This window comes from Mya arenaria, chromosome 3 (assembly GCF_026914265.1).
Source record: "Mya arenaria isolate MELC-2E11 chromosome 3, ASM2691426v1".
NCBI lineage: Eukaryota > Metazoa > Mollusca > Bivalvia > Myida > Myidae > Mya > Mya arenaria.
Genome location: NC_069124.1, coordinates 59,771,771 through 59,783,494, shown reverse-complemented (window position 1 = coordinate 59,783,494; position 11,724 = coordinate 59,771,771). Strand labels below are relative to the sequence as shown.

Genomic DNA, 11,724 nt, shown 5'->3' with positions numbered 1-11,724 from the left:
TTCAGCAAATTTGAATTCACTGCTATCTCTCTGTTTTTGCCTTGTTATATCCCTTAACTTATTTTCCATTTGTTTTATTCCAGGATCTTTTCTCATTTCTTTACGTGTTTTGTCTCTCTTTTTATTTTCCATTTGCTTTAATTCAGGATTGTTTCTTCTTTCCTTACGTGTTTTGTCTCTCTTTTTATTTTCCATTTGCTTCAATTCAGGATTGTTTCTTCTTTCCTTACGTGTTTTGTCTCTCTTTTTGTTTTCCATTTGCTTCAATTCAGGATTGTTTCTTCTTTCCTTACGTGTTTTGTCTCTCTTTTTATTTACCATTTGCTTCAATTCAGTATTGTTTCTTCTTTCTTTACGTGTTTTGTCTCTCTTTTTGTTTTCCATTTGCTTCAAGTCAGGATTGTTTCCTCTTTTTTGCGTGTTTTGTCACTCTTTTCATTTTCCATTTGTTTCATTCCGGGATCTTTTTTCTTTCTTTGCGTGTTTTGTCTCTCTTTTCATTTTCCATTTGCCTCAATTCAGGGTTCTTTCTCATTTCTTTGCGTGTTTTGTCCCTTTTTTTTCATTTTCCATTTGCCTCAATTCAGGGTTCTTTCTCATTTCTATGCGTGTTTTGTCCCTCTTTTCATATTCCATTTGCCTCGATTCAGGGTTCTTTCTCATTTCTTTGCGGGCTTTGTCCCTCTTTTCATTATCCATTTGCCTCAATTCAGGATCATTTCTCCTTTCTTTGCGTATTTTGTCTCTTTTTTCATTTTCCCTCTTCCGATAATAAGGATCTGATCTCTGTTTTTGTTTATAAAGTGTGTGATAACTCTGTTTGGTAGCTTGCTTTAATACCTCACTCCACAACATTGTTTTCTGATCCAAAGAATGTGTGAGTTCCTGCCTGTCCACAGCTAAAACTACATCAAAGTGTACACCTGTTTGATGATCCAAGTAGATACTTTTAGCACTTGGCTGCACTTGGTTGTCAACAAAACTTGCTGTGTGTCTTAGCCATTTCAAGTTTTGTCCATATTTAGAGTAAGTATAAATATCCGTGTTCAGTAAATGTGCCATGGAAATCAGTTCGACTTGTGTTGCCCAGGTATTATGTTCACTCATACTTGTTTCATTTATGTACTCTTGCATTGTGTTTTTGGGAGGCAAGAGAGAACTTAACATAGACGAGTAATTGCACATATGCATCATCAGAACTTGTCTAATGTGATAATGAAATGATTGATCCCCACATAATAAGTAAGAAATACACCTAAAGAAACAGTTCCCATCCCCTTGTACTGCCACACTTTTTGATGGTCTGTCTTTATCGTAAGTGTCAGTTGTACTTAGATTATTTGTGATATTTAAACCTGCATTAAAAGTTTGATTTAGACACACACATCGGTCTACCTGCCAACTTAAGTCAACACAGTTAAATGTAAGTTTGTGGTCAATTTCATTTTCACTAGCACTTTCAAACTGTTTTTTGGTCTTTAACTTTTGTGTTGCTTTCTGCGTCAACTCCTTTATCCGCTTTTGTTCCTGTGACTGCTTTCTTAGGCGCGGCATTGTTGACTTTTCAGATCTGAAATTATATTTATTCACAATTATACACAAATTATAATAAAACATGAATAGATAAGATTGACAATTGGAAAGATGAGTAATGAGAACATGCATATTACTTTGAATAATGAGGCATGAATAATGAGTAAATTGTGACAGCTGAATGGAATTGTCAGAAGACGAAACTCTGTTGATATACTGAAGAAAAGTGAAACAAAAAGTTCAACAAATATTATGCTGCATTCATCATGATATTTCAAAATGAATTAAGGTGCATAATTCAATAATCATGTTCTGTGGTAAAATGTGTAACAAGTTTCGTTTGAATATTGATGATTTTTTAGTTGTGGCCTACATTAAAGTTTTTGCCAAAATGCAAAGGTAAAAACATTTGCCTCATTAATTTGATGATTTCTTTAGACCATGTAATAATTAACATTTGCAAAACAGATACAGCAATAAAAAACAAATAATGAAAATATAACCACATGGGTTTAGAAAAATAAAGAAGTGGACATTTTAATGGATGTTTCACGGTTATTTTAAAAGCAAGACTGCTTGTCTGTGTTTTGCGCTCGTCTGTTATACCCTTGTTTATATTACTCTATAATTATTACAGCATGAGCAATGGGCCTTTTGACTTGATTGTGTCACAATAAATACCAAGATTCATATGCATATCTCTTTTTTTTCGAATATAGTTATTTTTAAAAATGTTACAGACAACAATACTATCACAATACATGTGCATTATCCTTTCAAACCAAATAGACAAGGTAAGAATCACAAATAATCATGTTTGAAAGATATGTATGTTAAAACACCTTTTAGGATGATTAAAAAGTACTTTAAAACAAATGATAACAATACAAATCATTAATTGGTAAATGAAATAAAATTGTCACAATCTAAGTTATTCATTCTGTTTGACTGTTAACATAATGTCCTAATCGTCGTTAGTGTCAGATCCCACTTTTGACTTCTTTAAAGCAGGCTCCTCTGCCGTTGACACATCACTTTCCGTTAGTGGTGTATCGGGGAAGGTGTCAAACAACTCCTCTCTGAATTTGTCCAGTTCCATCTGGAGGGCCTTGTTCTTACATTCCAAACCAAACTGCCCCTGAATGGCTGCCTTCTTTTCTCTTTCTAACTCCTTCATTTCCTTCTCCACCTGCGCAACCTTCATCAAGGACTTTGCCTCCATTACTTTAACCTTTCTAACCACTTTTTCCAGTCCTTTCACTACAGACTCCTTATCTGTTGAGACATCAAAGGCAGCTGCCTTCAAGTATGTCTCTATTTCTGAACTACCGTCAGTTATCAAAGTCTTCAACTGATGTATTGTATTACTAGTTGCCATGTTTGATAATTTTAATCACTAGAAATCACAGCTTTTTAATCTGAAACTAGAGAAATTCTACGGATTATCTTAGAAAACAGTATGACAAGACAGTTAGTATGTTCATGCACAACTATTTTAGGTAGTTTTCAGCGATGTGTAAACAAAATGACGTGATGATGATTACCATGATGATAATGGTGATGACGATTATTAATATGATAGTAATCCAGTTTTATTTTGACGATAATAGTTATTGGTAATTTCAATCATGTTAGAAAAACTATGTGTTAGTGAAATCTTGATTATTGACTTCATGTTAGACAATCTATTGATGTAACTGTGGGAACTTATTAAATTATACAGCAGGCATGTTTTGCAATTGGTAGTACTACTTCAGAAGACATTTTTTCAAATATAAATTTGTTTAAAAATACATGTTTTTTCAAATTTTAAAATAGAATGAAATAAAATAAAAATTAATAAACAACTGAAAACAGGCCTGTTAAACATCGTTGTTAGCAACAAAAGACTCTTTAGCCTAAACCACTATAGTGCTATATGTGCACTAACTGGGAAACCTTTTAGATATTTGACCATTAAACACAAAACTATCAGAAATTCCTTCCAATGAGAAGTTGAAATTTAAATCCACGCATGTCTTTGCTATATAAATTCATACACTGCTATAAAGGAAATATATATCGATATATAAGCAGTCACTTTATATAGATTTATAAGTTTTTTGCTTTTTCATGTTTTTGTCTTTATAACATTTATATTTTGTATTGCCAGATTTTGACAAAATCACAAAAAAATGAGAGTGATACCAATAAGCTAATATATTGTAAATGTCATTTGCTAATTAATAAAAATTCTAAATTCTATATGCTACACTTGAAAGCATATGTAGTTTAGTTTCCAGCACCCGCCTTTTGGAGGCAGAGTCTTATTTCCAGCATTGATGATACACAGATCCTGCAGAGATTGTTGAACAAAATGTTTTCTTGAATGTTAGAATGAAATTAAGAAAAGATCTTACAAGATGTCAATCAAATTTCTAATCAATACTGCATCACCAATGCTGCAAGAGTGCCGCTTCTGCTAAAGCTACCATAAGCTGGATTAAGGCATAAACTTGTTACCCAATAAAGTAAGAAAGTTTTGTTTTTTTATAAATCAACAGAAAAATTAACTTACCTTGTAAAATATTCACAAAAAATCAGTTGTCTGCTTTTTGAAAACACTCAACACTCAACAATCAACAAATCAAGTACCTTGACCTTCTTCCCCACCCTCAAAAGCAAGTTCAATCTGCAGCTTCATATAAGCTATATTCACACTAAGATTCATCACTATCAATCAATTCTAACTAAGTGGTTGGGCAGAAAAACATTTTTCTTTTTTTAGGAACAGTGACCTTGACCCCACCTCCCAAGCTAGCTCTTCACATAAGTTACCTTCGCTCTAAGTTTCATCAATATCTATCAATGCTAACTTAAGTTATTGGGCAGAAACCATTTTTCTTTTTTTAGTAACAGTGACCTTGACCCCACCCCCCTCAAAAGAAATTCCAAGCTTGCTCTTCACATAAGCTACTAGTACCTACACACAAAATTTCGTCAATATCTATCAATGCTAACTAAAGTTATTGGGCGGACACCATTTTTAGTAACGGTGACCTTGACCTTAGCAATCCCAAGCTAGCTCTTTACACAAGCTACCCACACACCAAGTTTAATCAATATCTATCAATGCTATCAAAAGTTATTTGGCAAAAAACCTTTTTCTATTTCAAGTAACAGTGACATTGACCGTAGCCCCTCCCCACTCAAAAGCAATCCCAAGCTAGCTCTTTACATGCTACCTACAACCAAGTTTCATCAATATCTGTCAATCCTAACTAAAGTTATTGGGCGGAAACCATTTTTCTATTTTTAGTAATAGTAATCTTGACCTTAGCCCCTCCCCACTCAAAAACAATTCCAAGCTAGCTCTTCACAAAAGCTACCTACACACTAAGTTTCATCAATATCTATCAATGCTAACTTATGTTATTGGGCAGAAACCATTTTTTATTTTTAATAGCAGGCGAACTTGACCTTATCCCCACCCCCCTCAAAAGCAATTCCAAGCTAGCTCTGTACATAAGCTACTTACACACCAAGTTTCGTCAATATCGGTCAATGCTAACTTAAGTTATTGGGCAGAAACCATTTTTCTATTTTCAGTAACAGTGACCTTGACCATTTTTCTATTTTAAGTAATAGTGACCTTGACCTTAGCCCCTCCCAACTACAAAGCAATCCCAAGCTAGCTCTTCACATAAGCAACTTACACACCAAGTTTCGTCATTATCTATCAATGCTAACTAAAGTTATTGGGCAGAAACCATGTTTCTATTTTTAGTTACAGTGAACTTGACCTTAGCCCCAGCCCCGTCAAAAGCAATCCCAAGCTAGCTCTTCCCATAAGCTACCTACACACAAAGTTTCATCAATATCTATCAATGTTAACTAAAGTTATTGAACAGAAACCAATGTTTGACGACCGCCCGCCCGCCCGTCCGCCCAGCGACAACCTCATTCTAATAACCCGGTTTTCTATGAAAACCTGGTTAAAAATATCAAACACTCACACGACTTTAATTCAACATGGGCAATATTCTTTATAACATCATTCATGGCATTGTTTAACCAGAGGGCATTTAATAATGATCTGTTTTATTTAGCAAATTGAAAATTGCAGACCTTGCAAATGGGTGAATAAAATAATTGCACATCATTCATTTTGCATAATAAGTTTTACCCGCGAATAATACCGGTTTTGAGGCATTGCCTTCGATTTTCACATACTTGATTTTTTATCAAGGAGAAAGGAAAAGGCACCATTACTCCGGGTGAATTTTTAGTTTTTGCCTTTAATTCTTCGTCATGCATTATTTTTGTCCGGAACATAACTAAGTGTTTATGTATTGACTACATATGTCAAATTTCATATAACACTATATCATATAAGGGATGAAAGCGTTGCAACATACACACGTTAATCGTGTTTTAGATTTAAAGTATATTTTCCTAATGGATTAATGATTGCTTTCGCAAAAGGCACACTTGTTGACAACAACATATCTATTACTGTCATAAAACAATTTCGGTAAGTCATGGCCCTTTGGTCTACTATTCTGTCAAAGTGTAAAGGAATTACTGCACTTCAAAATACGAATGTCTGCAATTGCTATTTTTAAAATTATATTAATCACCGTCGTTGGAACGATGATGCGCGTGAGTATTGTCATGTACATTATTGAAAACCATAATACCCGGAGGAAATTAGTTGGTCGGTGTTGTAAACATAAACCAAACTCGCACGCGCCGTGGCCGGAAATCGAACCTGAACAACGTTGGCGAGAAGCTGGTGCGCTAACAAAAAAAAAATCATAGGTCATTATATGTGTATTACGAAATCGTTAGATAATATTAAGCTTGCACATATGAACCCATGCCGTCTTAACTTTATCTGACAAGCAATCCTTTAAGAGACATAATACTTAACGACTTCCAATTCAAATGCCTCGGACTAACTGATTTAACATGCGAGAAACCATATTATTGATACTAATCAAAGCGTACTGGTCCAATGTTCTTTTCTGGGACGGTGATGAAATTACTGTATAAATTACTGTATTAGTTACAGTCTCGAAGAACAACATAATGCCCGCTATAAATAAGTAAATAAATGCTGCATTAGATTATATAATCCCGTTTCTCGTACAAATCTGCACACGTTACAAAATTTGCATCTTTTTGCTATTTGAATGGTCTTTTACAGGAAACACCTACGAAACACAATACGTGTTTCGTGAAGCTATAGATGTATTGTGCTTCTGTTGTTATAAGCAATAACTCTTTGGCGTGTTAAGATTGCGGCTGTATGCAAATGCCATAAAAACACAATAAATAGTAGTTTATAAATAACGTAAACTTGGCCAAAATCATAGCCAGCAGGTTAAATACATTCACACACAATATAACCATTGTATGGGAGTTAACGCACAAGTGGTATCATCCAAAATCTACCCAACTTGTAACTGCTTCCACCTGTGCTAACGATATTGCTATAAGAATAAGGCTGGATGTCTATGATTGATAATGTGCCACGGTGCGTTCCAATATTTACATTTGTCCTGCATTTTTTTTATTGCAAATCCATTAGTCGTCTGATTGCATAAATATGGTGATATTTACCCATCAAAGTGTTGCTTGTGTTCATTTCCATAGTGTGCGTACCATGTATGTAAATATTAGCTTGATGCTTATTTCTGACAATTTCCAGCCGTGCATACTTAATTTGAACTAATTACTTATCCGAATGGCTTAGCAATACGACAGAACCAATTGCAGGATAACTGCAAATATACATCCAGAACATAGTCCATTCATTACAAAATCATATATCCAGTTTCGAGAGCTTGAGTGTGCGGGAATGTGTTACTGTTTCGCTTGTCACATTTTCTTGCTTTAGTTACCGAATAGTTCAAAATGAGGTTTGCATGCACACACTTATGAGGTCATCTTGATCTTAGTTTGGTAGCATTTGCCATTTTGGGAGATAGTTGATCAGTAAAAAACATTCTTGTCAGGCTGCAAAATGTCCGAAACAACACTTATTAACATATGACGTAAACATACGTGATATGCACAACATTTACGGTTAACTCATGAAACAGTATAACAATTGCACTCGTTTGCACCTAGTTGTAACATTATGTACACTTTATATTCCATTCAACTCACTAAGCGCAATTCATCTGCACTTACCATTTTTTAGCTAAACATTTCTCGTTTTATTTTGGTTCGACTTATTACATTAATCTTACTTATCAAACAGAGATTATTGACATTATTCACATAATTTTAATTTTAACAGGAGTTTTATTCAATCTGAATAAAACTTGATGTTATTATTTATTATTCAAGAATTATTCAAAAGCAGGCGATTGTATACATAATTATATCGATACAAAACATTTACAGTAGGGATCGACTATTCGAGTCAATATAGAGTATAATAATATGAAGCCTCTTCGACGTCTTATAGCACACCAAATTCGGTGTCACTTTCTATATACTGTCCGTCACAACGTTCTCGACGTTTGCATGTTTATAAATAGAACGATACCTGATAAATGTTTTCATTAAAGAGTGTTATCGTAATATATATTTTATTACATCGCCCTTTTGATTAATGACATGTTTTAACGAACAGTTTATTGTTTTTAAGAAACGAAACTAAGCATTCACACGACCTTTCAAAAACAATTCATTCTAAAATTATTTCAAAAGTAAATTGTTTTCATGATTTGTGGTTATATTTCAGCACGTTCCTTGTTGATAAACATCAGCTTTCAACACTCGGCACTACCATGCTAGAGGATTAGAAAGCAATGGCGTGAAAGGGAGTTTTTAATACGGAGTGCTGTAATTTCACTGTTGGAAATGGAACACATAATACTAGAAAAAGACACGTGGCGTATGTAAACTAGAAAGTCTCAAACGCTATATTAATTAAGTTCATCTCGTTGACGTTGATATTACAATGAAACAGATAACCATATAAAAACTATTCAATATGACTTCAAGTATTAAATCTGCTGTGATTTATAAACCGAGGTCGAGGACAGACGAAGATCCCAAAATTATTGCGATACATAATCTTTACACTGCAATAGGATAAATTATTACTTGAACATGTTGTTAAATATTTCAGTGCTGCTTTATTACCCTTCGAACGTGAGGATCAAGAAACATTGGAAAATTATCCTCGTAAAATAACTACAATTTGCTTGAAACCAAATACGACATACACATCTCATTGCAGAAATGCAATCTCGGCAATGTTTACAATGTTCTATGCATCTGCTTCAAATGTGTGTTTTTATCTACAATTTCCAACATAACGACGTGATAGGCAATTAGTACTTCATTAAAACTCGTTTCTCCGATGGATACCGACACGATATATCGCACATTTGTTATTTGCACCTTTTTAATTATGGACTTAGCAGAAACAATGAACGTAACAAAAATGATATTACTTTAAAAAGATGATGAAATGCTAACGTCACTCTTGATTAAATTATTGATGTAAAAGCATTTTTAATCAACATGCTCGTGATTAAATAACTTACTCCTCTTTAAACACGGTTATGCCTTAATTGAGAGTATATTATATTCTTGACAAGCCTAACGGGGAAGTTAAAAACAAATATCTTTCAGACATCATTGCTAATTAGATAATTGCGTGTGTCATTTTTAATTAAATTTAAGTTCAATGGAAAAGTCTGATTATTAAATCTATTATTAAGTAAAAATGAAATGTCCTCTAAAGAATAGATAATAATTATTTGAATCTATGAACCTAAAAACAGAACAATAATTACCTCAGAAGTGACTATGTTGAAGACTTAATAAAATAAAAAATATATTCCCTTGTTACTATAAATAGAAAGTAGTGGAATCTCCAACAAAAAGGGAGACCATATAGCAAGACTTGCTGCCCTTGCTTCAATAGTAAACTTTACATAACTATCAGATTTTAACACAATGTATTTATAATGAACTTGTAGCCCACGAGCTGAGGCCAATTTTTCTCCAGGGGCATAATTTGAATAAACATGGTAGATAACCAATCGACAATGTTACACACCAAATATTTAGGCACTAGGCTTCATAGAATTGCCAAAATAAGTTTTGTAATATTTCCTTTAGGTTGCCATGGCAACCAGAGTTCTGCATGTAATTCATTTCTTTAAACAATTTTGAAAAAGCACCAACCAAGGATCATTCCTATGAAGTTTCATTAAAATTGTCCAAGCTGTTTAGGAGAAGAAGATGATTATAACCAATTGTTGATATTTTCCTTTAGGTTGCCATGGCAACCAGAGTTCTGCATGAAATTAATTTCTTTGAACAATTTTGAAAAAGCACCAACCAAGGATCATTCCTATGAAGTTTCATCAAAATTAGCCAAGCGGTTTAGGAGAGGAAGATGATTTTAACCAATTGTTGACATTTTCCTTTATGTTGCCATGGCAGCCAGAGTTCTGCATGGAATTCATTTCTTTGAATAATTTTGAAAAAGGACGAACCAAGGAACATTCCTATAAAGTTTCATCAAAATTTTCCAAGCGGTTTAGGAGAGGAAGAAGATTATAACCAATTGTTGAGATTTTCCTTTAGGTTGCCATGGCAATCAGAGTTCTGCATGGAATTCATTTCTTTGAACAATTTTGAATAAGCACCAACCAAGGATCATTCCTATGAAGTTTCATCAAAATTATCCAAGCGGTTTAGGAGAAAAAGTTGATTATAACCAATTGTTGATATTTTCCATTAGGTTGCCATGGCAACCAGAGTTCTCCATGGAATTCATTTCTTTGAACAATTTAAAAAAAACACCAATCGACAATGGTACACACCAAATATTTAGGCACTAGGGTTTATAGAATTGCCAAAAAAAGTTTTGTAATATTTCCTTTAGGTTGCCATGGCAACCAGAGTTCTGCATGGAACTCATTTCAATGAACATTTTTTTTAAAAGCACCAACCAAGGATCATTTTTATGAATTTTCATCAAAATTATCCAAGCGGTTTAGGAGAAGAAGATGATTCTAACCAATTATTGACGACGGACGACAGACGCCGGACATAGACCGATCACAATAGAAATCGTTGAAAAGTATTGAGCTTGCGCATATAAACCCGTGATTTTATTTTATTAATTTTATTTGGCAAGCACTCCTTTCAGAGAATGCCCCCGACTAACTGATTTAACAATGCGAAAAACCGTGTTATTTGACACTGATGAAAGCGTACTGGTCTGGTGTTCTTTTCTGGGGCGGTAATGAAATTACTGTATTAGTTACAGTCTCGATGAACAACATAATGGCCGCTATAAATATGTAAGTAAACGCTAAATTAGATAATATAATCCTGTTTTTCGTACAGATGTTTAACGTTACATAATACGACCGATTTGCAACTTTTTCTTATCTGAATGGTCTATTAAATGTAATACATATACGTGTTTCGTGAAGCTGTAGGTGTATTGTGCTTCTGTTGTAATGAGCAATTACAATTTGGCTTGTTAAGATTGCGGCTGTATGCATATGCAATTTAAACACAATAAATAATGGTTTATGTATAATGTAAATGTGGCCAAAATCATAGCCAGCAAGTTAAATACTTTCACACACAATATTACCATTGTATGGGAGTTAAGGCACAAGTGGTATAATCCAATAACTGCTTCAACCTGTCGCGATCAATAATAAAATTGGGATGGGTGAGAAACTAAACAGTTAATGCAACATTAAATATTCTGAGCTTTACTGCGTCACAGCTCGCGATTTTGTTATAAGAATAAGGATGGATATCTATTGTCTAGCATGTACCCCGGGGCGTTCCAATGTAAACATTTAACAGAAGAACACCTTAATGTTTGATGATGATCAATATGTTAATATCAATTAATTTTGGTTACACCAGTCGAAAACATATGTATAAACTTATGTATTGGCTACCTATATGACTATTTTGAATGACAATGCTTTTATAATTCGTAAGGTTATCAAACTGTTTTCTTCATAAATCTCCTAGAGAGCCAAATTCTGTTCATTATGCGCAGACAAACACTGTCAATATGAGTGTAAACTTGGAATTTTGTTTTGTTTTAAGTAGGTTATTTTAAGAATGATCCAATGCCGATTAAATGTTTTATTTTTTCTAGGTCTAAAAAGGTTTTAAGAAATTAAAAACAAACTATTTCAAAAA

The 11,724-nt window shown here is 33.7% G+C and overlaps 1 protein-coding gene across 1 annotated transcript; it reads right to left on the bottom strand.

Annotated features, from left to right (window-relative positions):
• Positions 1-531: 531 nt before the first annotated feature.
• LOC128226157 (inner centromere protein-like) lies at positions 532-1,554 on the bottom strand. The gene is made up of 2 exons (XM_052936053.1): positions 1,404-1,554; positions 532-923 (listed from the first exon to the last, which is right to left on the bottom strand). Exons 1-2 carry the CDS (start codon positions 1,552-1,554, stop codon positions 532-534), a joined length of 543 nt encoding a protein of 180 aa, XP_052792013.1.
• Between the last annotated feature and the right edge of the window lie 10,170 nt (positions 1,555-11,724).

Excerpts from the sequence above, each read along its gene's own strand:
- LOC128226157 (XM_052936053.1), bottom strand. The coding sequence starts at position 1,554 with ATGCCGCGCCTAAGAAAGCAGTCACAGGAACAAAAGCGGATAAAGGAG. Across the intron at positions 924-1,403 it reads ATTTAACTGTGTTGACTTAA|GTGTACACTTTGATGTAGTT; the intron begins GTTGGCAGGTAG and ends ATCATCAAACAG.